This window comes from Diplotaxodon limnothrissa, linkage group LG2, assembly GCF_057381915.1.
Source record: "Diplotaxodon limnothrissa isolate DT_005_m linkage group LG2, D_limnothrissa_male_GT1.1, whole genome shotgun sequence".
Taxonomy (NCBI): domain Eukaryota; kingdom Metazoa; phylum Chordata; class Actinopteri; order Cichliformes; family Cichlidae; genus Diplotaxodon; species Diplotaxodon limnothrissa.
The window spans coordinates 3,653,843-3,679,740 of NC_140597.1; the positions used below are offsets into that span (position 1 = coordinate 3,653,843).

At 38.0% G+C, this 25,898-nt stretch overlaps 2 protein-coding genes and 1 pseudogene across 2 annotated transcripts; all 3 read right to left on the reverse strand.

Moving 5' to 3' along the window:
- Positions 1-549: 549 nt before the first annotated feature.
- Positions 550-1,827, reverse strand: LOC146638061 (uncharacterized; annotated as a pseudogene).
- A 13,375-nt stretch (positions 1,828-15,202) lies between these two features.
- On the reverse strand, positions 15,203-16,754 carry LOC146638062 (uncharacterized). Its single transcript, XM_085374422.1, has 6 exons — positions 16,712-16,754; positions 16,283-16,612; positions 15,810-16,163; positions 15,565-15,684; positions 15,414-15,451; positions 15,203-15,328 (listed from the first exon to the last, which is right to left on the reverse strand). The coding sequence occupies exons 1-6, from the start codon at positions 16,752-16,754 to the stop codon at positions 15,203-15,205; spliced, it is 1,011 nt and encodes a 336-aa protein (XP_085230548.1).
- A 5,843-nt stretch (positions 16,755-22,597) lies between these two features.
- On the reverse strand, positions 22,598-25,271 carry LOC146638063 (signal-regulatory protein beta-2-like). The gene is made up of 6 exons (XM_085359977.1): positions 25,229-25,271; positions 24,756-25,082; positions 24,325-24,678; positions 24,019-24,135; positions 22,807-22,856; positions 22,598-22,714 (listed from the first exon to the last, which is right to left on the reverse strand). The coding sequence occupies exons 1-6, from the start codon at positions 25,269-25,271 to the stop codon at positions 22,598-22,600; spliced, it is 1,008 nt and encodes a 335-aa protein (XP_085216103.1).
- Between the last annotated feature and the right edge of the window lie 627 nt (positions 25,272-25,898).

Consider the following 25,898-nt stretch of genomic DNA (forward strand, 5'->3'; position numbering starts at 1 on the left):
TTCTACAGCTTATCGTGAACAAGTGTCACCATCACCTGACAAACTTACTTTACTGTGATTTTTAAAGTCACTCTAGATGTACCTGAAATTGATGACAGAGACCAAAACCTGCAGGCCGAGATCGACAACTTTTTATTCCTTTTAAACAAAACGTGACCAACACAATTATATCACATGAAATTAAAGAATTTGGCGTTTGAAGTACACTGTTCTACGTCTGTCTATTAAGAAGGGAGTAATACATATACTGTTTCCACCTGTTCCTTTCAATACATTACACTGAGATAAACATATTGATTTGGTCATATAGAAATATATACAGATACAACAATATGTAGGAACATATCACAACATCAGAAAAAAGAAAAGTTCCACAATAAAAAAACATTCATGGATAGGATTAATACTATGTACATCTATTAGAAAAACAAATTAAAAATTAGCATTGTAATTATTTATTTTTGTCTATATAACTATTAATAAAATGCGAGTACAAAAAAGTACATTTCTAACACAATTTAAAATGCAAGAGTCAAATGTCTCTAGCTATTAATCCACCTCAAGAGCCTTTAAATCAGTACAGATGTTTTCGTCCTCTGCAGGTTCTGTTGTCCTTGTTCCTGTATCCCATTTTTCCACAAGTGAAAATTACTACAGAATAAACCAATGAGTCTTCATCTGTCTGAGGAAACAGAAAAATGGTGAGACTTATTTACACAGGGAGACATTAAAACATACAAAAAGCTTGAAGAGATTTTTTTTTTCATAACTACCTGCAGAATTTCCTGATCTCCTTTTTCTGTCACATTTGTTCGTAAAGCGACTGCATCTGATAAATAAATCCACAACATTAATGTGAGTCCAATTTTGTTGAATATTGTTTGGTAAATTAATGTATGATTGACTTTGCATACCATTGCAACCCACACATGAGCTATTGTTCTTGACTGATTAGAGAGGCTATAACAATCAGGGTTACAGCCAAAGCAACACATAACAGATAGAGAAGTGCATTGTCCTTCATTGAATTAGTCTTGTTGACTGCTGAAATAAAACAAAAGAAAATGAATTATGTTAGCAATGATTAAGTGTTGTCAGATATATTTTTTATATAGATTGATTTAGCATTACAGAATATTAGGTAAAAAACTAGAATCTAATCAAATGGACAAATATTCCAATTTTCCCCATTGCATAAAAACATGATTCAGTTACCGTCAGTATCGGCTTTTGTTTTATTTCGAGAAAAAGACTCCACACATGTGGCCCCAGCACAGTAATACATCTGTGAATCAGAAGAGCTGGAGTTTCTGAAGTAGCTGTAGAAACATGTTTTTGTTGAGAGTCCCTCTGAGTTCCTTTCATATTCATCTCCACCATTTACATGAGCACAATTAGAATCCAAGTGAGATTGATGTGGTTCTGCACTCAAACAGAACACGTTGTCATCTACTGGACATGTTTTATTCAGGAAGTCATGAAAGACCGAACACTGGAGAGTTACTGTGTGTTCCTGATGGACAGGATCAGATGGAGGAGTTGTAGTGAAAGGAGGCTCTGGTCCTACAAAAATGAAACAAAATTATGTGAAAAATTCACTTGTTATTTTAAAGACCAATTTAAATAGAAAAGGGAAAAAGAAAGAAGGAAAGACAAAAAGAAAGAAAAGCTTGTGAAAACTTGACTTAAATAAATGCCATATATGCCTCTGTTCATCAATATAGAAACAACCTATGTAATTTCAGAAGAAAATGTTTTTCTATTCTTACCTTGAACTTTTAAGTAGGTTCCATTCAAAAATGTTAGTTCTCGATTTGCTGTTTTCATACAGATGTAAACTCCTGTATCACTCTGCTGTGCTTTTGTAATATACAGATCAAATATTCCAGGATCTGTTACAGTTCTAATGCGCTGATCAGCACTCTGAGAACTAAATGATCTTCCTAAGATTTTAGGAAAGTCTCCAGAAACAAGCTTGAGCCAAAACAAGGTTCCTACATCTCTACGGGGGCACGTCAGGTTAATATTCTCCCCAACGTAAACAGTCTTTGTCTCGAAAGTCTGTTCATCTGAGCAATCTGAAAAATATTATTCAAGTCAGAAATGAACAAGAGACAGAATCATTTACCTTGTCTTCTCTTCATTATCTATATAAAAATGGCAATAATTGAAATATATTATTATATATTTATATTTATAGTTAAATATATTTATATGTAAATCTGATGTCTCTACAAATACTTACATCCAAAACTGAGCGTCAGCAACAAATAAAATACAACCATTTCTGGATTTTGTTTGTTTGTTGTATTACCTTCCTGATACTGTTGTAAAAATAACTTAATATAAAAGAATCATCCAGATATAAGTATTGGTAGTGGGAGGGAACTATTTCAGAGCAGTCTGATTGGCTACTTGTTATGTTGGTGTATCACTCCATTACTGGAGTGGAAACAGTATCAACCATTGTTCCAACTAAAGCACATAAAGCAACACCAAATGTAAACCCTGTCGTCTCATATTTGATTCTTGTGGGTTTCTCGAACTGAAAGTTAAAAAAAAGAACACAACAAAGCTGAAGCACATTTTATATTAATGCCAATATGACAGTTATCGAGCCATTGTAAACAATTAACCCTTAATGATTTAAAAGAACTCAACTTGAAATTGTAATTCTGGTTAAATGTAGGGTTATTTAAGTGATATTTAATTCATTTTAATTGTTTAAAAGTTAAAATCTTATTGATCACTGAAGGCTGCAAAAACCATGTGTTTCAGTCTGGTTAAGGCATCGTCAAAGTTAGACAACAAGAATGTCTTTGCATAACCCTAGATAATGACTGTAGCCATTGTAAACAACTCATAATGACAGGATGCTACATGGCAGGGACTACTGCTATGCCACTGAACACCAGGAGGTTTGTTCAGTGTTTTAACATTTTCAATAGTTGTGAAACACACATTTTATCATAGTAATACGGGGGTTAAAACCGTTGCCTCACAGCAAGAAGGCCTGAGTTTGACTCCACAATCCAGGCTGTTGTCTTTCTCTGTGGCGTTTGCATGTTCTTCCCATGTTTGTGTGGGTTCTCTCTCCCTCCCACAGTCCATAGAAATGCAGTTAGTGGGTTTAGGTTAATTGGTGATTCTAAATTAGCCAAAGGTGTGAATGTGAGTGCAAATGGATATCTGACTCTCTGTGTTAGCCCTGTGAAAGACTGGTGACCTGTCCAGGGGCTAAATGGCCTCTGGCTCTACGGTTGCTGAAAAAAGCTCCAGCACCTTACAACCCTGATAAGTGAAAGAGAATGGATGGGTGGATATTTTATCTCATGTCATTATTTCATGTCAGTTATGTCATTAACATCCATTGGTATAAATTGAAGAACTCAACATGTTAACAGTAAACAGTTTAAAAGTAAACTTTGACTAGTTGCTAGATAATTTCACAAGTGTTTTGATTCCTAAGGCCCTTAAATAAACAGATCACATGCATAAAATGCAAAATCTGTTAACCTGTCATATGATCAATTAATTTACTTAATTCACTATTAATTTGCATATATTTAATTCAATTCTATTTATACAGCACCAAATCATGACAACTGTCACCTCAATGGGCTTTATATTGTAAGACAGACATTACAATAATAGAGAAAAACCCAATAATCATATGACCCCTATGAGCAAGTACTTTGACGACAGTGGGAAGGAAAAAAGGAAGGAACGAAGGAAAAAAGCCATCTCTAGGCGCAGCAGTCTTAGCTAATTACAGGCCAACCTCTAACCTTCCTTTCATATAAAAAAATCTTCAAAGTGTAGTTGTAAAACAGCTAACTGATCATCTGCAGAGGAATGTCTTATTTGAAGAGTCACAGTCAGGTTTCAGAGGCCGTCACAGTACAGGAACAGCTTTACAGTACAGGGTCACCTGGTCCAGCTCTAACTATATGCTTTAGCAAAAAGGAAAGCTTTAACCCTTGTGTGGTGTTCATATTTTTGTTACTCAGCCAGTGTTCATGGGTCTGGTGGACCCGCTAGAGTTTTGGCTTTCGAAATTAACACTATCAAACAATTTTATGTTAAATTACTCAACAGATGTTCACTTCATCCCAATTACAAACCATATGAACAGCAAACATGGTTATTTTTTTCCCTTTACCTTTGTTAGATCACATTTATGAATTAATGTGCTTCTCGTTTTTTTTATTTTTATAAAATGTTATAAAAAAAAATCAGTTATAATCAAGTGGAGTGAGTGGAAAGAATCAGAATCAGAATCAGAAAGGGGTTTATTGCCAAATGTTGAGCAGGTTTACAACATTAGGAAATTGCTGCGGTGCTTCAGTGCAAACATAGTGTCATAAATAGCACTTAAATAGACATGAAAAAAAAATAAAAGTAGGGATAAGAATTAAAAGTGCTACGTAGAAAGATATGTATGGAACGCCAGGACTGCCATAATGAATTAATTAAATACACCATTAAATAATTAATTAAATGTGGCAATAATTAATTAAAATTGGAATTAATTAATTAAATAAATAGTTATGATATATGTAATTAATTAATTATTGACACATTTAATTAATTATTTATGTATTTCACGTTTTAATTAATTATTGACACATTTAATTAATTAATTATTGACACATTTAATTAATTATTTATGTATTTCACATTTTAATTAATTATTGACACATTTAATTAATTATTGACACATTTAATTAATTATTTAATGATATATTTATTTATTTCATTTTGGCAGTCCTGGCGCCTGGCTCTCATCATGAAATAATTTTATCTGTCAGCCTCACCCATCAAACTCAGGGGGCGGGGTTAACGCTGATCGAGTCAAAACCATTGCTTTGGCCTGGTGGCCATTGTTTCTAGCACACAACAACCGGCATGTGGAAGCTAACAGAACTGAGCTTTGAAAAACCCTGTTTGTGTGTTACCAAATACCGTTTTAATATTTTTTTAGCCGAGAATGTAGTGGTTTAATCTTCATGTGTCTGGTCGGTTTGTCAAGATACAGCCTCTTTGCAAAAGTGTTTCGATGATTTCGGAGATGTCTGCCCAGTCTCACGGCAAAGCGTGGGATAGACCCGCTCGCCTCGCAAGCAATCCCACCGACAAAGCGCAGGCCCCGGTACACAGCTGTAGTAACCCCCGCTGACTTCTTTTACTGAGGTTATATTTATCGATGTTTTATTTCCTGATGTTCTTATGTGTCCTACGTGTTTCAGTCGCCAATTCTGAATTATAACTAACATTAAAAACATGTTTAAGGAGGAGAGAGAGCAAATAAATCTGTTTAACATCTGATCTTTGGGTTTTTGTTCAGTAATCAGCGTGACCTGTGTATAAACACATAAAAGAGATAACGTTGGTGTTTCCGTCATGTAGTAACTGCTGGCTTTAACTGTACAAAGGTTGTTCGACACTATGAAACACATACAGACTTCATGATGTTCGGCTAATATTTTTATTGTGAATATTAATCATGCTGACCTCGCTCTGTACACCACGCAGCGAGGTCAGCATATCCACGATATCCTCAGCTCCATGAGTTAACACAAAGTTTCCCAGCTGACTATCTAACTGCCAACTATTCCAGAGACGTGAAAATATACAGCATAAAGAAAAGTGTAAGAGACTCAGCAGCAGATTAGAATAACAGTTATACATTTAATAAATCACCAAATGAATCCAAGAAACGAGCAAACCTGTTCCGACAATTTGAATTTGTATTCCCTCAGCTGCAGACTCGCTGCTGTTTAAATGTTTGAAAAGGAAGATTAGATATAAACAAACGTCAAACATAGACTCAGTCTGCCTTCACATTTGATATGAGGCCAGCACGTATAGTGGCCTCAGCAGGCTATTACTGAAATACACATGCTATATCATAAACTATGATATAAACAGGGAGGTCCTATTAACATGTTTAGTTTTAAAGGACACCTTCCTGCCTTTAGTCTCATTCATGAGCAGTATTCGTTTTCTTCTAACATCCAGAAGTCTGCACAATGTGTTTCATAGTTTGTAACAAGCCTTTGACAGGTAAACATAACATGACCGAAAAAGCAAAAAAAAAGAAAAAAAGAGAGAGAGAGAGAGTGTTGACATAAGAAGAGAAAATGCTCTCAATTATGGAGACAGACAAATGGTTCATTTATGTTTGATGTGTGTTTATTCCTCCCTAAATATCGTCGGTGAAGTTTGCCATGCACGTCAGATTTTCCTGCGCATTTTTATACCTCTGCCAACAGAGAGAGAAAAAAAATCACATTCTAACAGACAGCTGGTGCTTAGAATACAGTTGAATAACTATTAAAAAACAGATGATATTTAGATGATAGTTCAGTCTAACACATGTGCCAGTGAACCATTAAACGTCTGTGAAACTATGCAGTTATGAAACGTAACTTTAACCTCAGCCAAACCGATTTGCTCAGTTGTAAATAAAACAGCGAAGTAAACGTGACCCGACAGACAGAACCTGAGTGAATGAAGTCCAGCGTTTAACCACTGAGAGCTAAAACTCAGCTGAGGTTTGAAAGCTGTGTGCCGGTGATTGGACATCAGCCGCTGATAAAGCTGGCTCGCCTATAAAGTGCTCTGTAAGGAAACAAGCTCCAGCAGCTCTGCGCTCGGGGAAAATACTATATTTACTTATCTTGTGCAGAAAAATGCGCTGACATTGCGTTATATCGAGCACCGGCTGCCCAGTTAAACTGTGACTATCACCAGGTAACTAGGCGTGTTTCTTGAATTAGCAGCAGGTGTTAAACAGCTGACAGATGAGGAGGAGGATGCATGCAGGTAAACTGAGGGTCTGCTAAGCTGATCGCTGGTTTCGTGAGAAAAATGTCAGCTCGTTCTTTATGTTACAGAAGCACAGAGACACAAGACCAGGCGGAAAGAGACGATCGTTCGGTGAAAATGAGAATCTGCGAATGCAACATGTGGAACACGGAGAGTGGAATATGTAAACAAACCGGTTAATGTACCCCCTCGGTGCGCTCTGCATGCTAACTGTTAGCAGAGCTAGTGAAATCTCTGAAAACATCTGAGCACTTTTGCAAGCATGTTCTATGTTGACAACCTGACCAGACATACGGCGCGACATTCGCGGCTAAAACACTGTTAAAAGTGTAGCTGGTGACAGAAAAACGGGGTATTTTAAAACTACACCACCACCATTGCTGCCTGTGATTTGATCTGCATTCTGGGATAACTGGCTGCCCCAAGTCTACACAAGCAATCGATTATCTAGGATCGACCTGTTTTGACTTACTTTGCACGGCAACCAATCAAATGTTAGAGAAGCTGCATGGGCAGCGTTAACCCCGCCCCCTGAGTTTGATGGGTGAGGCTGACAGATAAAATTATTTCATGACGAGAGCCAGGCGTCAGGACTGCCAAAATGAAATAAATAAATATATCATTAAATAATTAATTAAATGTGTCAATAATTAATTAAATGTGTCAATAATTAATTAAAATGTGAAATACATAAATAATTAATTAAATGTGTCAATAATTAATTAATTAAATGTGTCAATAATTAATTAAAATGTGAAATACATAAATAATTAATTAAATGTGTCAATAATTAATTAATTACATGTGTCATAACTATTTATTTAATTAATTAATTCCAATTTTAATTAATTATTGACACATTTAATTAATTATTTAATGGTGTATTTAATTAATTCATTATGGCAGTCCTGGCATTCCATAGATATGTGCATGAGCTATACATGAGATATATACATGAGAATAAGAATTAAGAGTGCTACGTTGAAAGATATATACATGAGTGCAGGTGGTGATCAGTGCCAAACATGGAATGATGCAGTGAACACAGCGTAGGGTCATAGACACAAAGACACAAAGACACAACACATTTACACGTGAAGCAATATGTTTCACAACTAAATGGGATCAGCTGCTCATCAATGGTGACATTAGGCCCAGGGTTGTAAAACAGGGGGAGGTGGTACACCCACTTATCCCACACTGTCCTGATGGCAGCTAGCTTGTCTCTCTGCCGTCGAGCTGGTCTGTCGTCTCGGTTATCAAAACGGATAATCCTGGAAATTTTGTGGAACTTTTCCAGAGACATTGATGCACGGAAAGGTTCGTGCCGGTTTCTGCATCCCACAGGGATTCTGTCGATTCCCCTTTGGACCTGAAAACTCCTGCAAGGATAAGAACCCCAAAGTAGGCCTTTGGGGTTCTTAGATGAATTTGGTCCATCTCCTTCCACCTCTCTCCAAAAACACACTCCTTCTAGATTACTGCAATCCAGAATAATTTTCTGGATGGAATCTGGGATGAAAAGCTCAAATGAAGACTTGATGTCCTGCACATGAGTAACTGTCAGCCGTGTTGGCCCTGGTTTATCATAGTAACAGCTCTGCATTTCTTGGGCAAGAAGACCATCCAATTTCACCAGTTATTGACATCCATATTTCTTCACTTGCTGTCTGGTGGGCTTGTTCTGGTCCTGGAGCTGGCTGCAGATGCGGTACTCGTCTTCGTTTTGTTACTAAATGGTGCTCAACCTCATCCTCTTCTTCAAAGTCACTGTCAGACTCTGAATTTTCAGAAATGTGAAATATTCTGAAACCTCTTTGTCAACATCATCATCCGAAGCTCCTCTGTCTTCCAAAATCAATTGGATGGCCCTCGCAGCAGATAATCTTTTGCCATCTTGATCAGTTGTGATAAAGAACCACACTGGCAAAGTCTTATTTATAGTATTATGCCCCTAATTAGCAGGAGGGACAGGGTATGAGAAAATTTGGATCCCTCAAGAAAGAGGGTAAAATGTGTGGGAATGTAAGAGCAGACAACAATGTTGCAACTTTGTGCGCGAGCAGGAGGGGAAGAAAACACTATCAGCAGCACCAGAAAGGAGGAAGACAGAGTGTGGGAACACAGGACCTTCACTTTCAACACTTTTATTAGACCTGGGTCCAGTGGACCCGAACACCTTGTATGTAATGTAAATGCGTGGGGGGAGGTACAGTATGAGGTCATTGAAAATTAGTTCGGATTTATGTTCTTCACAGAAAATAAGCCAAAGCCAATGAATTTCAGGTTGAAAAAATAATTAATTGTTTCATTTTTCTTTTGAAAAAAATTGAAAACGGGTCTCACAGACCCGAACACCATACAAGGGTTAAGCCTAATCTTAAAAGTAGAGATAGTGTCTGTCTCCTGTATCCAAACTGGAAGCTGGTTCCACAGAGGAGGAGCCTGAAAACTGAAGGTTCTGCCTCCCATTCTACTTTTAAATACTCTAGGAACAACAAGTAGGCCTGCAGCGCGAGAGCAAAGTGCTCTAATGGGGTGACAAAGTTGTTGAGATAAAATGGAGCCTGATTGTTCAAGGCCTTGTATGTGAGGAGCAGGATTGTGAATTCAATTCTATGGTAAATGGCCTGTATTTGTACAGCGCTTTACTTAGTCCCTAGGGACCCCAAAGCACTTTCCACGTTCAGTCATCCACACATTCACACACTGGTGATGGCAGCTACATTGTAGCCACAGCCACCCTGGGGCGCACTGGCAAGGCTGCCGGACACTGGCGCCACCGGGCCCTCTGACCACCACCAGTAGGCAACGGGTGAAGTGTCTTGCCCAAGGACACAACGACCGAGACTGTAAGAGCCGGGGCTCAAACCAGCAACCTTCCGATTACAAGACGAACCGCCAACTCTTGAGCCACGACCGACCCGTGGCTCAAGAGCCAATGACGGGAAACCAATTTAGGCGAAAAATGTTCTCTCTTTCGAGTACCTGTCAGTACTCTGGCTGCAGTATCTTGGATTAACTGAAGGCTTTTCAGGGAGTTTTTAGGACTTCCCGATAACAACAAATTAGAGTAGTCCAACCTAGAAGTTATAAATGCATGAACTAGTTTTTCAGCGCCACTCTGAGACAGGGTATTTCTAATTTTAGTTATGGAACAAAAAAGTCAAATGGAAGACCCAAAAACATTTCATCAGCACTGAGCTGGAGGATCCAATTGGCTGTCTGACACTGGATGATCCTCGACCCAGATTAAGGTCGTTACTGGTGCCGACTGCAACCCCATAACCATCAGACGGCATCTGAGACTGAACGGCTTCAAAAATGTAAAACTTCTTCAAAGGCCTCGTCTCCTTGAACATCACAGATCTGAGCTTTTGGACTAACATGAGACACTGAAAGGTGGAACAAAGTTTTATTCTCTGATGAGAAACAATGTAACCTTGATGGTTTCCAGCGCGACTGGCATGACAAGCAGATCCCACCTGAGATGTTTTCTACTCACCACAGTGGACGGAGAGCAATAATGGTCTGGGGTGCTTTTTCCTTCAGTGGAACAATGGGGCTTCAGGAGGTGCAGGGGTATTAAATGGCTGCTGGCTATGTCAAGATATTGTAGAGAGCATTCCTCATGACTGAGGGCCCCCGTCTGTGTGGTAACTACTGGGTTTCTCAACAGAACAATGCTATAGCACGCAATGCCCGCAGGACAAGGGACTTCTTCCAGGAGAATAACATCACCCCTTTTGGAGCATCCTGTGTGTTCACCTGATCTAAATCCAGTTGAGAACCTTTGGGGATGGATGGCAAGGGAAGTTAAAAATAGAAGAAAAATAGAAAAGTGTTCCAGACAGTAGATGTCCTTCGTGTGGCCATCTTCACCACTTGGAGAAATGTTCCCACTCACCTCATGGAAACACTTGCATCAAGCATGCTGCAACGCATTTTTGAAATGATCAACAATAAAATGATGGAACTACTCATTACTGAGTTCGTGTTTAGAATTTATTTTTGGGTGGGTTTATGGGTTTTTTTGGAAGTGCGGTCTTAAACTTTTGATCAGCTGTTTCAGTTTAAGCGTTGAATAAATTGCATGCTCTAAAAAAAATTTTTTCTTGCTGCATGTTGATGGAAAAATATTCATGATGATGTATAAGTCTCAACATCTCACTTCTGTATTAAATATGGCACAATAGATGTTTACAACAACAGTCCTTGTAGTGCATTTCTTATTCTGTGTTCTTATTCTTAGGATGTTAAATATTGCACTCTTGTTAAAGGCAAGGGCAACTAACAAAGGGAAGATTTTAGCTATGCACACATTCTTTGGTATCACTCTCACCTGAACTGAACTTTTCATGTTCACTCATGTTTGCTGTGTTTTATTATTTTTGTTTCTCACTGTTACACTCCAGCACTGCAAACTATTTTCCTCAGTATTACTTTTGTTTGCAGCTGTTCCAGACCTTGTGCTTACACAGAGTAGCACAGGTGACTGGAATCCCCTGCATAAAACGAAAATGTTTAGAGAATGTGCACAGGTGCGCAACTCAGCCTCTTCTGGCACTATTCCTCACTTTTTGCCTCAGCACAGGTTTTAAATGCTTGAATCAAGTCATTACCAAATCACGTGTGTCTGTTCCTGGCAGAAAAGTCTATTGTAGCACAAAACCACAATCTCAGTTTTGGTCAAGCTAGAGATCTGTGTGTTACATGACAGCCTCCCGTCTGAGACCACTTTCAGTTCTGCTTACAACAATAATAATAAAAGAAATTCTTCACATTAGTAATGTGCATGATGATTTACACATAACAATATACCATAGGTAAGCATTTAAGAAGTAAATGTGAAGTTTAGAGGGTGAACATGAAAAGCTTTTTCTTAAAAAGTTGTTTTACTTTGCATATTCTGCCTTTTCTTAATGTCTGCACACAAAGACAACTAAACCTAAAGTCAAAGTCATCGCTGACAAACAAACAGTGCATGGAAACTTAAGCATTTCTGTGGTTGGGCTTTCAAAGAAAGGTGTAAATACAAAGCGGCTTTTCTTCCTGTTTCACTCTATACTTCAGTTTCAGGAAGCTGCTCTTGTTTTTTTTCCATCCATTTGAGAAGTCTAGCAGATTAACACTATATAAAAGTAAAAATATTATCAGAACACATTTAAAAGAGTATTTGAAGGGTACAGCAACAAGGAAACAAACTAGACTATTTTTTTTTATTCTACACTTTTCTATGTTTTTATAGCTGCTTCCAGAAGAGGGGAGGTGCTAATCAATTGTCCCTCCCTGTCCTTTGTGGCAGTGAAATTATTTAATGGCAAATTATTGACTATAGGTTTGAAACCTTGGTAAAGTGTGTTCATATGTGCCTCTCTTAGCACAGTGATGGATAAGTACTTTAATTTGAAAGATCAAATTAAGTATGCATTTAAATACAGTTGTATGAATATTGCATACATGTAACACTTTATGAGAGATGCATAAAGTTGTAGACGCTTGGTGTTTGAAGGGAGCTTGCTGACGTCTTTGCTCACTTCATATCCTGTTAAAGCACACAGTGAGTTCTGTTCTGAGTAAACAGCTTCAGTAGTTGGTCAAGGGGTGGAGAAATGGCCCACCACAACTTTAGTTTGTCAGTATAGTTGTTGCTTGTGGCTTTGCTTGTTGTTCTCATGACTAAAACGCAGAAGGCCCTTTCAAAGTCATTTGAGAGTATAAAGAAAGTTTTTATCATATGTATAAATATTATTGCATATTTTTAAACATAGACATTGTTTTAACAATATAAAATAGTTGTGGAAAGGCTTGGTAGACAAATATCGCCATTCTAGCAAAACCACTGCCTCTCTGCAAGTTGTCTCACTCACTTTCTGTCACCATTTGCATACAGCAAGAAACCAAAGACAAGAACCTGGTTAAACACAGAATTTTCTTATTTCATTAGCAATCATAGTAATCCTTCCCCTGTTCTTTGTATGCTTTATAAAGGACTGAAAAAAGTGTTAGGACTTTTATTTTTTTGTTGATTCCAAGTAAATTACTGGGTTTTGCTTTTGGGTTAGTTATGATTATAACATGTGTCTTGTTTTCATGTGAAAACAGGCAGTCTGAAGATCTGGCTGACCCTTGGATCTCTTGGAGTGCATCGGTGACTCATCTAGGGGGTGGTAGTGGGAGGTGATTGGTTGATTGCACAAAAGACTGAATGATTCAATGATGACTCAGCAGATATGTCCTTGGACTGGAGCAGATGGGTCAAATGTCACACAGCAATGCTTGGTCAGCAGTTGTTCATCCAGTGTACCTCCTCGTTCAGCTGGATGAGTACACTGTTGCCTTTATGGAGCCTTTGGGGTTCCAGTCCCATCCAAAAAGGTGCCTACTGAGCTAAATTCTATTGACATATTTTCACAACTATATATAGTATACAGTAGAGTATTAAAAAAACGTCCTCATTTAAAAATAAATAAATAAATAGGAGGTAAGAGGTGAGACAAATGCCTCCCTGTCAAGTTGCCCATCCAGTCCATATGCTCTGGCTCAGACACTGAGGAAGTATCTCAACTGACAAAAGTCTGTCTAAGGCAGGGGTGTCACACTCATTTTACAAATGTAGTTGTAAAAAAACTGGCATTTCTGGAGTATAAAATGAAAAACAGAAACTTTTCTGTTTTTCAGAAAGTTACACACTAAGGTTTATTAGAGACATTGCCTAGAGACATTGTTTATTAGAGACATTGTGTCAGCAGTCATTGGGGGGGGACTAAATCAGCGGCTGACAACACTGTGCTCAACAGTTGACAGCTGCATAATAAGTGAGCAAATAAGGCAGAAAATAGAGTTTTGATGCGAAACTGGTCTCGAAGCATAATGAGACATAGTCGTGGTGGAAGTAAGACAGACAAGTAGGAATTCATTACTATGCTTTTGTTAAATGTGAAGTGTAGTTTTGGTCTTCTTTTGCTGTTGGTTCAGTGAATTTTGGTCAGAGAGAGACAAAACCTTCAGTTTCTGAATCTTTGAGATGTCTGTTTTCAGCATCCAATGGCATATTTGTGTACGTACTGTCAGGTGAACAGGATTTGCTGCTTTGTGTTTACATGTTTTTGTGGAAGCTGTTTGCCTGTGCTTTATCGTTTGTTGTTTTAGCAGTTTGGTGGTTGTTGAAATGGTTTTGTGAGTTTTAGCTGAGATTCTGACGTTTCACTAGTTTCCACACGTCTATGTATGAAAAAAGATCTGGGGATGCATCTGTTTTACTTTGTGTTGTATGAATGGTCATAAGGGGGCTTTTCAATAGGAAAAGCTATAAAACTTATAAAAAAAATACAGTTAAAAGTTCAAAAGTGATACTTGTGCTTGTTTTTGGTGAGCATCAGATCAAGCAAATTAAGAATTTACCATTCAAAGACACTTTCCTTATAGTTTCTTTTATGTAATATTCAGTACTGAACTGTAAACTTAGTCTTTTTCAAGAAAGCAATTTCTTTTTTCACTGTTTTCATAAAAGCCTTATTTTTATGCATTTTCTACTAGAGAAAACCTCCTTGAGGTTTGAGGCCCCGAGAGGTTTGAAACCTTTTGTCCACCACAATGGAAAATGGTTGAAAATTAGAACGGGTATCACTTTAGCCAGCTTCTAAGTTTATAAATTATGGACTCAGCTTTGGAGGCTCCAGTGTCACTGAAATGCAGCCAGATGCTGCTCATTTTGCTTGTATCTCCACTTTTTCCTGAGACGCTTGCATTTTAAACTATAGTATTTTATCTCTGTGTACACGGGCTGTACCACTACACTTGCTGTCTTGTCTGCCCCCTTCCTTCTCTCACATAATGTTATGATCCCAGTCTGTCTTTGCACGTGATTGGCTGCATGATGTGCCCATGACAATAAAAGTCCCATCCCTACCTGCATGGATTCTCAGCAGGGCTGAAGATTTGACTCCCTCATACTGATGGGCCATTAATAACTAACATATGAAATTATCTTGCAGGACAGATATAATGTGGCCCACAGGCTATACATTTGAAACACTTCATCTAAGGAGTCAAGTAACCACACAATTTTCCACAATTAGACAATTCTAGACTTAAATTTTTGACTGTGTACATGTGGTTGACTCTCTAATATACATGACTGTCTACCTTTTCTAAAACATCATCACAAAACAAAGTGGAAAATAACAGAATGACATTAAAATGTGATAACATTCAAATATATAATTTTATTATAATATGTTATTTATTTTTTCAATAAATATAACTGTATTTTTTGTTTCAGAATTTAAATAAAACCCACGATGGAGCTTGAAATGCATTTCACACTTGCATTTGTCATAAAAAATATAGTAAACCCTAATAACAGCAGTTACTCGACTGCAGAAGCACTGACATCAGTGTAGACTGTCCCCCCCTCTGCTGCTTTTTCACTCCTTTGTGGTAATTTGTTGCTTTTCCTCGAAGTGATGTTTGGTGCAGAGTAAACCACTACTGTCTGAGTAAAAAAAACAAAAAACAAACATTCAAGAGTAAAATGTACCATTGACTTTATATTTTTCTTTGTTTTCAGTTTACCTTACCTGCTGACTCTGCTGATCACCACTCCCTGTCCCAACATCTGTTTAAAAGACAGAGAAATTTACAATGACAGATACTTTCTTCATGGTTATTTTGCATCAAAGCTGATAGATACACTAATGTGAGTATAACTTTTATTACCACACCATCAACTGGATGTTTTCTTCTTGATGGTATAAATCAGGAAGGCTATAACGATCAGACTTGTAGCCAAAGCAGCACATAATATAAATAGAACTGTATTGGCCTTTTGCAAGTCCCACATGTTGAGTCCTGGAAAAATAAAAGCACCCAGTAATAATTATTACTTTTAGTGACATTATAAACTGGGAAAAAAAACTTTTACGCTGATGTTAAACTAGCCTATTCTAAATTAATATAGAATTCTTCAAATTTACCTTTAACATCCAGTTTTATTCCATTTCCAAAAATTATATGTCCACATGTGGCCACAGCGCAGTAGTACGACCCGGCATCAGAGGAGCTGACATTCTTGGAGAAGCTGTAGACACATTTCTGTGTGGAGGAAGCCTCTGGACTCCTCTCACATTTATCACTGTTTCCATCAGCATAAATCAAGTTGGGGTGAGAGTTATCCGATCTCGTGCTGAACCAAAATACACTGTCATTTCCAGGACATGCACTGTTCTCTGGGTTAGAGAGGACTGAACACTGCAGAGTCACTGGGTTTCCCGGATGGAGGGGACCAGATTGAGGCATCTGAATGATGTCAGTGATAGCTGTCTCTGGCCCTTAGAAAATAATTAAGTAACTGTTAATATAAATACATAAATCAGTAAAGTCATGTTTTACTCGTTTTAGTTAGCTATTGATTTGTAAACATGGGTAAGAAATAATCAGTTCTGTTTACCTTTAATTTTTAAAAATGTTGCATTTAAAAAGTCCATGTCCAGTTGGTCCACTTTTATGCAGTAATAAAGACCAGTGTCACTTAGCCTAGTTTGACTTATTTCCAGAATAAAGGTTCCAGGTTCTTGCTTTGCTGTAATGTGAGGAGTGGTGTTAACACCGTCATAATCAAAGGTAAATGTTCCTCCCAAGAATTCAGGCCAGCTTCCAGAAACAATCCTGATCCAATACAAGGTTGCTTCATATTCAGATGTCGGGCGTTCACATGTCAGGGTCACATTTTCTCCAACACCAGTAGTCTTCGTTCCAAAAAACACATAATCAGTGCATCCTGAAAGTCAAATTAAACAGAGCAGTTAGATATAGAGAGAGATATTCCACATGTTAAATTGGAGAAATATATATGGAAAAAAGCCGACTCTAAACTTACGACCAGCTCTGAAGCCCAGCAGCATATAAAATACAATCAGCATTTTCTGATGGATTTACTTGTGACTCATTTACATTTAGGCATACTAAGATGATGCTCCTTAATATAATCACATCAAGTGGGAGGGAACAATTTCAGAGCAATCTGATTGGCTGTTTGTTATGTTGGTGCTCCGTTCTACTACCACAATGGAAATTATATCAATCATCTTTCCGGCCTAAACAACCGAAACAACACCAAGAGCACAGTTTTCTTTTACAGTGGGTTTCTGTAACTCACAGAAAGTAAACAAAAGAGGCATTACGGTAAACCAAAACACTCTCACAAAAACACCTTTAAATTTCCATAATTGTCTTCATGCTAACTGGTCGTGCTGTTTATGCATCATACAAACAACATCTTTATCAACTACAATAACATAAAATGGGTGACACATATATACATATACATATATATGTCACCCATTTCAGTCAAGTTTGTGTGCCTGGGGCATTGCAGCACCTTTACTGCTGGTGTGCACGAGATCATTGTCCTGTAGGCTGTCTCACTTTTGTTCACACTTCAGCTGTCTTACAGATGGCTTCAAACTTTACACTATAATACTTTGATATTAAGAGGATTTCATAGTTGATTAAATGATGGAAAGGCGACAAAGCCTGTGACTGCAAAAACAGCCTAATTCATCCATTTCACCATCATGCTGAAAGTTTGGTATGAGGTGCTTTCAAACAAACCATACTTGATTAGTGTTTTAATAATTGAGCTATCACAAACATTAATATCGAGACCGATGTCTGCTGAGTGTGAGATATAGCTCTTTTTTTTGGTGGGGGTGGAGCACAACTATGCATAAAGATTTGAAGTTAGGTCATAGAGTGTATATAAAACATTAATGTAGCTTCCAATCCAGAAAATTGAAGCTAATGAACAAGTACCTTAGACCCAAAATATTTCCTTTGACAATCTGGGGGTGACTCAACATTTTTATGTTGAGTTGATTAACCTGTTTCAAGCCTAATTGTGTCAATGTTCTGGGCCATTTGACCCAGCCTTTTGAGTTTATGGCGCTTTTATGTGTGTTGTAATACCCACAAAACTGTGCTCTTGGTGTTGTTTCGGTTGTTTTTCTATTTTTTGAGTACTGAGTTCTCTCTATTGTTTAGTTATATTTCCGTTTCCCTGGTGTCTTGTTGAGATGTCTCGTCTCCCCTTCCTGTGTGTCATTCCATGTCTCCCCTGTCGGTCATGTTTATTCCATAATTCCCCAGCCCATCATGTCTCTCTCTCTGGTGCTCTCTTGTCCTCTCTCGCTCGTGATCCCTTGCTCCCTCTCCCATCTGCATTTCCTCCTGTGTCAAGCTCATGTGTCACTCTACGTCTCTGTGTTTCCTGTTTTATTTTAATAGTGTCGTGGTCCATGTTCAGTATGTTCAGTTCCCCTGTGGCGTCACATCCATTTGTATCAGTTTTGTTCCCCATGTGTTTCCACTTCCTTCACTGTCCTTCTATGGATTTAAGTCTTCTGTTTTCCTTGGTTTGTTCGCAGGTCGTCTGTTCGTCTCCCCCATGTTCTCGGTCCGTAGTTTTTCCATGTTCCCTGTGCTTTGCTGTTAGTTTAGTTTTTCCCAGTTTAGAGTCAGCCTTTGGTTTTGGTTTCTCCTATTTTGTGTCTTTGTGTTTCACCTTAATAAACGGCTCGTCTTTTGAAATATGATTTCTGTCCTCAGCGTTTGGGTCCTCTTAAATAAACCCTTTGACATACTGAATGCAATCTGATGTCTGTTGTGGAAGTTTTCCATTAAATAAAGCCTGCAGAAAAGCGGTGAGCGGTAGCTAACATTCTTTAATCAAATCACAAAGAACAGAAAACCCAAGCTTGGTGGAGAGCCTGCATGATCGTGGGACAGACAGTCAGCAGAGTCTCCCTGAGCCTAGCATGGCTCTCAGTTAAATACCTTCTCCAGGAACAAAAGGCAGTACACAGCTGTTTCACACCTTAAGGTTCACACTCCCTTGCTACCTCCCAGAGTCCCAGAAGACACAAAAGACTCTTCCTGTGGAGTTGTCTGCTTCCCCCAACTTCCTCACTAGACCCCCACCATTTGTCTTACTGTATGAGTGTGAGACTTGTTGAAATCCAGTGGCACCAAGGCATCATACAATAAAATAATGTGATTAATACATAAATAAAAGAAATTCCTATACACTTCTGATCCCTATTACAGTCTAAAATAACAAAAAGGAAATTGTGCTTTAGGGTCTGGTTACTTTGTAATTGACATGTTATAATCATATGGGTTTCCAGTATCCTTTGGTTTTTCTGCCAGCTCCACCACTCACTTATCATGTCTGGTTACATCAACATGGTAACACCTAAGACACTTCATAAATTCACAACAAGATTTCACAAAACAATTGCTGATCTTACGCTATGTTTTCCATCTTTTAAATACAGTCTGTGTCTGAGCTCAGCTTAACACGAGCAGAATTTTTTTTTAAAACGTGTTTACCCAAGTGTGTTTTAGTGCCCACTCCACCAGTACCTTTTATATATGTCTAAGATAGTCACTAATAAAGTCAAATAAATCAGTGCAATTTTGGTACAATACACTAGCATACATCCAGCTGACATCAGACTAGGCTTATGGTTAGGAAATGTGTCGATGTGCTTAGCAAATATGCTAAAAATGTTGCTTTTTGAGACAACATGGAGAAAATGCTGCGAGTGTAGGACTCAACACAATGATCGTATCAAAGATAGACAACGTGGCTCCAACGTGATTCCTCCCACTGTACAAAATGAAGCTCTGTTTATCAGGGCTACTGTGTTTTGCATGTTTGGAGCCTGAGTTGCACAGTAGTGACTCTGGGGTGGAGTTGCTGCTTTGAACTCCACCCACTCACCCGCTGGAGGTGACTGGGAACACGCCCCTCTGCACTTTTTACAGCTTTTAACAGTTGCTACAGTTTTAACAATGTCCGCTGGTGGTTTTACAGCAACTGACTATTAAACTAATGTAAATGCAGCCACATGACTGCTTTTAAAAAGCAACACAGCTCACATCATTCTGTAGCCTCTACTGATTAATTCATTAGCTAGAATAGCCGTTAGCATCTAGCTAGTGCTACACTGTGTTCGAGGCTTTTTAGCAATTCTACACACCTGTGTTGCTGTCATAGTTAATATGTTTGAATAATAATCCCTTATTATTTTTTGTTATTCTCAATTTAGACAAAGAGATTATATCAAGCATTACACATTACACAGGCCTATAGTGTTGTAATTATCACAACTTAAAATTAAATGCTGTCCTTTGACACTTTACCATATGAATGAGGATGATAGAAAACAAGCTCATTCAGTTTGACAGTTTGGCATCCATCACACACTCACAGAGCTCTCTCCTGCCTGATAGCATGTAGATAGAAAAGTTTAAATGGAAAGTTTTATAGGAATGTAATTTGTCCTTTTATTTAACAGCAGATTTCCCCCCAGACCCTGGGGGGAAATCTGCCCCAGGGAGATGGGGCAGATTTCCAAAATGTTGGAAGAAGACCATCAGAGCCAGGCTGGGTGTGGTTACCTGGGTCCAGAAATTTGGAGACAATTCCTCCCCTTCTTTCATCACCGCTGTCCTGTGCCAGATGTTCCGTTGACCCACTGAGGCCATGTCCACACTAATACGTTTTTTTGTTTGAAAATTCATCTTTTTCTTTCCGTTTTGGCGTTTTTGGTCAAGGAAAACTGAGCTTTTTGAAAATGATCTCCAAAGTGGATACATTTGAAAACGCTGTTTTCGTATCGCAGTGTGGACAGTGAAAACGGAGGCTTTTGAAAACGATTGCACATTTTAGTCATATGATGCAGTCATGTGATCAATTCTACTAAGCCTCTGGGCCTGCAGCTCGGTTCACTCTGGCACAGCTGGCTGCCGGCAGCCGGTGCAGCCCCCTATAGCTTCTGCTCGGTGGCTACTGGGTGATGCCTTGTCTGGGGATCCGCAGCCCTTCCCATGAGGGTGGCACGGATGCCCCTCCGGTGGTCCTCCTTGGGCTCTCGCACTCTGGGGCCTCTGGATGTCTGGGGCCTGGATCTCCTCCATGCCTGCTTCATGCCCTGGGGGACGGGGCTATGGCTCTCTACATCCTCTAGCAGACCATTACATGGGGAAACCTTTTGAATACAAGCGCACTGATCCACACAGGTGTGCACACGCGTGTTCACTGTTCGTAGACTTAAATTACACCTTTCTTGGCTGCTAATTTCAAAGCACATTGTGCGCTGTCTGTCCTGCGTGCTGCACAGCAACATTGAATATTTAGTATTTACAGCTGTTTACACTTAGCTAGATTAATGTGATGGTGTTGTGTTTAGTATGTTGCTTTGGGGGTTTTTTTTGCTTTTTTTCTATTCTTTCTCTCTCAACAGGTGATCCAGGAGATTTCTTTTTCCCCTTTCTCACTGTCCCTCTCCCCTTCTGTTTTTCTTTTCCTTCCTCTTTCTTTCTCCCTTTCCTATCCCTCACTCATGTCTGTCCCGTCTGTAACAACTGAAAATAAAATAAAATAAATAATAAAAACAAAGGTCGATCAAATGGACCAATACGGAAATGCCGTGATGATCCATTTGGCAAAATAAATCCATTGGGTATCCTTGTTGGTCTTCAGACAACAATTCTGACGGCTAAAGAACCAAATGGGACAGGCAAAAAAAATAAAAAATTCTACTAAGATGGCGGACAACATTGTACAGCAGTTGTTTTGTTTGCTGTCAATTTTGACAGCCCTATTAAAGATTATCAGTTTGTACATGCTAGCTCCAGATAAAACTCGGCACTTTTCCTCAACATTTTGCCGCAACAGAGCCGGAAAGTGAATAAACGGCAGACGGAAATGATGCAGGTCGAATGGTCTTGGGTTTCATGCATGCACAGAACGGGAACGTAGCATGTGTGTGGATGAAAACGATTGAAAACAATAGTGTGGATACGGAGCGTTTTTAGATGAAAACGCCGATTTGATAATAAATAATCAGATGATGTTTCTGACATATTTTCAGAAACATCATCAGCAGGAAAAACAACAGGACTCAAAAACTTCACCAGCAGCTCTTTCTGAGCTCTCAATGAGGGAAATATTCTTTGGACCTCCAGTTTAGGCAGATAAAGACAGATAAACCCAGCACTTTTTGAACAGTACAATAGCAAACTTTGTGTAGCGTTAGAAGCACTGCACAGAGGCTCTGGACTTTTATATGATGATGTTGTACTCAGTCTTGGAAAAAATTAAAAAAGCACTATAATTAAAATCTGGTTACTCTGATAGGAATGCCTCTCAATTGACTTATGGCAAATAACACACACTATTAGCAAAATCCATTTACACTCACATTTACAGGCAATTTATAATCTCTGATGTATCCCACTAAGTGCTTGTCTTTTGGACTGCAGGAGGAAGCTATAGTACCCATGTATACATGGGGAGAACATGCAAAGGTCTATCTAGCTATCAGATCTGCTTGCACCATTTGACCCATCTATTGCTGAGCTCTTTCACATGTTAAGGTCTCTAAGCTGTACTGTAGGTTTTTATTTTTTTTTCTGTGTACTCACTGAAAATAATGTTCTTGGCCATATGATTCTTTCTTTATTGCAAAAAGGAGAACAAACAGTTAATACAGTGAAAAAATTAAGGATGTAATACAACACAAGTATGTTGCTATGAGACATTGCCCGTGATGGTGTCTGTTGACTGTAAATATTAATTAAGATTTAAAAAAGACACAAAAATAAAGAAAAGACCAAAAAGTCCAATATACAGCATGTTTAACAAGGAAAAATCAGGATCAATATAAATTTGAGGAGATGCTTAAAATTATCATTGACATCAGCATTTAACTTGAGAGTAGACACTGTCTTCAGCACACTCTCTCTTCTTTCTTCCTCTCGTTTTTCTTTCAGAGAAATTCAGCGCAGCATAGTTTAGTTCTTCATCAACGACGGTCTGGGTAGTAATTAAAAAAATGTTATCTATGTAGCTATATAGATATATTCTGACATATTTTAAGTAAATAAGGATCCATTTTCATCACTTACTGGTTGGCGTGAGGCACCAGTTTGTGCATCTGATATAGCATTTTCTTTTCCTAAGAACAAGATAAATAATAAAGACAAATACGAAATATTTTCAGAACTTAATATTTATTGACTAATGAAGGCTACAAAAAATCATTACGGAGGCCTCAGTATTGCAAGAATTATTTATGATGTTGTGGAGCAGGGAAATTATTTTACTGCTATTGTTAAATAATTGTCATAGACAATACATGCTTACAAAACACTTATATATCAGATCATTTTATATTAAGCTTTTAAGTAGAGGTTCTTGGTTAAAACATTTATTTAGTGGAAGACATACACATAGTCTCAGTGAGTTTCTGGTCTAGTGAAAGGTCAGAAGTGCAACAGGTGAATTGAGAAAGAGCATTTGAGGACGAGACACAGACAGTAGGTGAAGAGGTGACACAAAGAGCATGTGAGGTCAACACATACACACACATTAGTCAGATTTATTTAGAGGAGAGATTAGTTATGTCTCGACAAGAAAGAGGAACAATTCACTTTAAGATAACGGAAAGTACCAGCCATGAAAATAGAAGATGATCTTCTAGGTGAAAAGTCATGGTGATGTTGATCTGATCTATGTATAAAATGTATCTGTGACGCATGAAGGGGCGTCAGTAAATCAAACCCTGATGCTATAAAATATCTGTTCATGCTTTGATTAAGTCGAGGACTACTGGCTGTCTGCGTACAGAGTGTCTTCCCACACGTGTGTTCATTAAAATCATTGTTTGACCAAAGAGCTTCTGGACCAAGAGTGGTTTGTACTCTCCCTCCTCAATTGTGAACCTTAACAATGTGTACAATGGTTACAGTAGTTCTTGTAATGTGATTATCTATATATAATAAATACATATTTAGTATTTCCATCATTTAAGCCCATATGGAAAAGATCTTATAATGTTTGTATCTGTCTTGTGCGAAACTTGTATGAAAAACATACAAGAGTGAAAACAGATATAAGATCCCTAGAAAAATTATATAAATGAAACTTGTATGTTTTGGATACTTCCTAAAACAATGTATGAAAGTAATGAGAAAGTGGCCACTTTCATGAGTAAATCATATAAGCCTTATATGAAGTAGGCCACATCTTATGCAAGTTTTTACTATTTCTCTTCCATATGGAGTATAACTGAAATACACTTAGCCTTTCAAATATTTGTAGATTCTTACATTTCTTACCTTTAAATTGTTTACCTGCTGTTCGGTTGCACATGAGGAAAACATTTCCAATGACAGAAATGCCCAAACAAACAATTAATACTCCCAGGTGAATAAATGCTGATTTTGTGGATGACTCTGCAAAAGATCAAAGAAAATGAATTCTGAAAAAAAAAAACATTATCATTGCTGATATTATTGGTTGTATAACTAAAGAATTGGACAGTAATGTCACGTAATAGCACATAAAATTACTAATAATTCTGACTGGCTGTTTAAAACTGAAACTCACATTTTTTCCAATTAATTTATAAATCATAAACTTACCTTGAATAACCAGTTTAGTTCCATTTCCAAATAATATCTCCCCACATGTGGCCACAGCACAGTAGTAAGTCCCAGCATCAGAGGAGCCGACGTTCTTAGAGAAGCGATAAACACATCCATCCTGAGGGTCAGATCTTTCATCACATATATTACTTCTGTTTCTGTCAGTGTAGATGATGTTTGGAAGAGATTTATCGGATCCCTCTCTGACCCAGAGAATATTGAGATCTCCTGGACACGTCTTGTTGTCAGAGTCAGAGAAGACTGAACACTGGAGCGTCATTGTGTCTCCTGGTCGGACTGGATTTGATTCTATCAGTAACTGACTGACTGCAAAGTTTGATGTCCTCTGAGCTTTTCCTGTGTAATACAAATCACATTTTTCCAAACATGCATAGAAAAATTTTCAAAGTTTGTAAAAGTAGGTTGGCTATTACCTTTTACTAACAAATATGTCCCACTCCATGTAGTTCCAATCCATTCTGTGTTTGCACAATGATAGTGACCCTCATCCTCTTGAACTGTCTTCAAAATGGTCAAGCTGGTAAAATTTGCATCATTATTTATCTGAAATCTTGAGCTCGAAAATCCAGGACTAAAATCAGCTTTAGACTGAATCAGAGTAACTATTAATTTAAGAGTATCCCCGATGCTCTGCTTGTACCATTTGAGTCCCCTAACGCTGAGCTCTTTGGGAATAGTGCATGTCAAGGTTGCTGGTTCACCAAGCTGAACAGTTTCAACTGGAACCAGAGAATCTGAAATAAGAGAAAACAGAAAAAATAAACTTTTTTTGCTGTGGTAACTTTCCATTGTAAAGCTAGTTTAGTCTGTGCAAATGTATTTGACATATAAATTCTTAACTGAGAACATTTTTAGACAATTTTTTTAAAGAGGCACTTACATCCTTTGTGAAGACAAAATAATGTAATCCATAGGACAAGCATTTTGACAGTGTTTCTTGTTCGGGACCTTACTGGTATTTTAGTGAGTGAAGGCGGTGAGATGTATTCAGATGACAAAAATGTATCTGATTGGCTGAGAGAATAGATTGAAATGTACACTTAAAGTACCTCCTCCTGCGCTTTGTAACACCACCTCTCTTTCATGTTCTATTGCAATTTTCCAAATTATTCAGTTTTTACTTTTGGCTACTTTTGAACGCTGTTTATTTGATGTTTTTTTCTTGTTCTTGGATCTTATGTAAAAAATACCTCAAACATTTCACACTCTGCATTTCAGAGGAAATGTGCAGGTTGGGTATTTTATAGTTCAGAGGTCATGACACCCCGAAGTGCTGAAGAGCAGGGTGAACCAATGTTTCTTGGCCTAAGGAGATGGTTTAAGCTCCTATAAAAAATAATAACCAATTGGTAATTTTTGTAGCGAATTTAATTAGCATTAATGAGATATGTCAAGTCTCACTCGATAACCCCACGGTGGAGCTAGAGGTAAATCCAGAATGATGCTGAGCATAAGCTACATGATTTTTTTAAATTAGAATATGGATGTTTTCTTTGCATCAGCTGGCTTGACAAAACCTATGAACCCAATAATGGGTATTATAACGAGAT

Excerpts from the sequence above, each read along its gene's own strand:
- LOC146638062 (XM_085374422.1), bottom strand. The coding sequence starts at position 16,754 with ATGCTGATTGTATTTTATATGCTGCTGGGCTTCAGAGCTGGTC. Across the intron at positions 16,164-16,282 it reads AACATTTTTAAAAATTAAAG|GGCCAGAGACAGCTATCACT; the intron begins GTAAACAGAACT and ends TTATTTTCTAAG. Across the intron at positions 15,685-15,809 it reads AATAAAACTGGATGTTAAAG|GACTCAACATGTGGGACTTG; the intron begins GTAAATTTGAAG and ends TTATTTTTCCAG.
- LOC146638063 (XM_085359977.1), bottom strand. The coding sequence starts at position 25,271 with ATGCTTGTCCTATGGATTACATTATTTTGTCTTCACAAAGGAT. Across the intron at positions 22,857-24,018 it reads AGCAGGTAAACAATTTAAAG|GAAAAGAAAATGCTATATCA; the intron begins GTAAGAAATGTA and ends TCTTGTTCTTAG. Across the intron at positions 22,715-22,806 it reads CTGGTGCCTCACGCCAACCA|ACCGTCGTTGATGAAGAACT; the intron begins GTAAGTGATGAA and ends ATTACTACCCAG.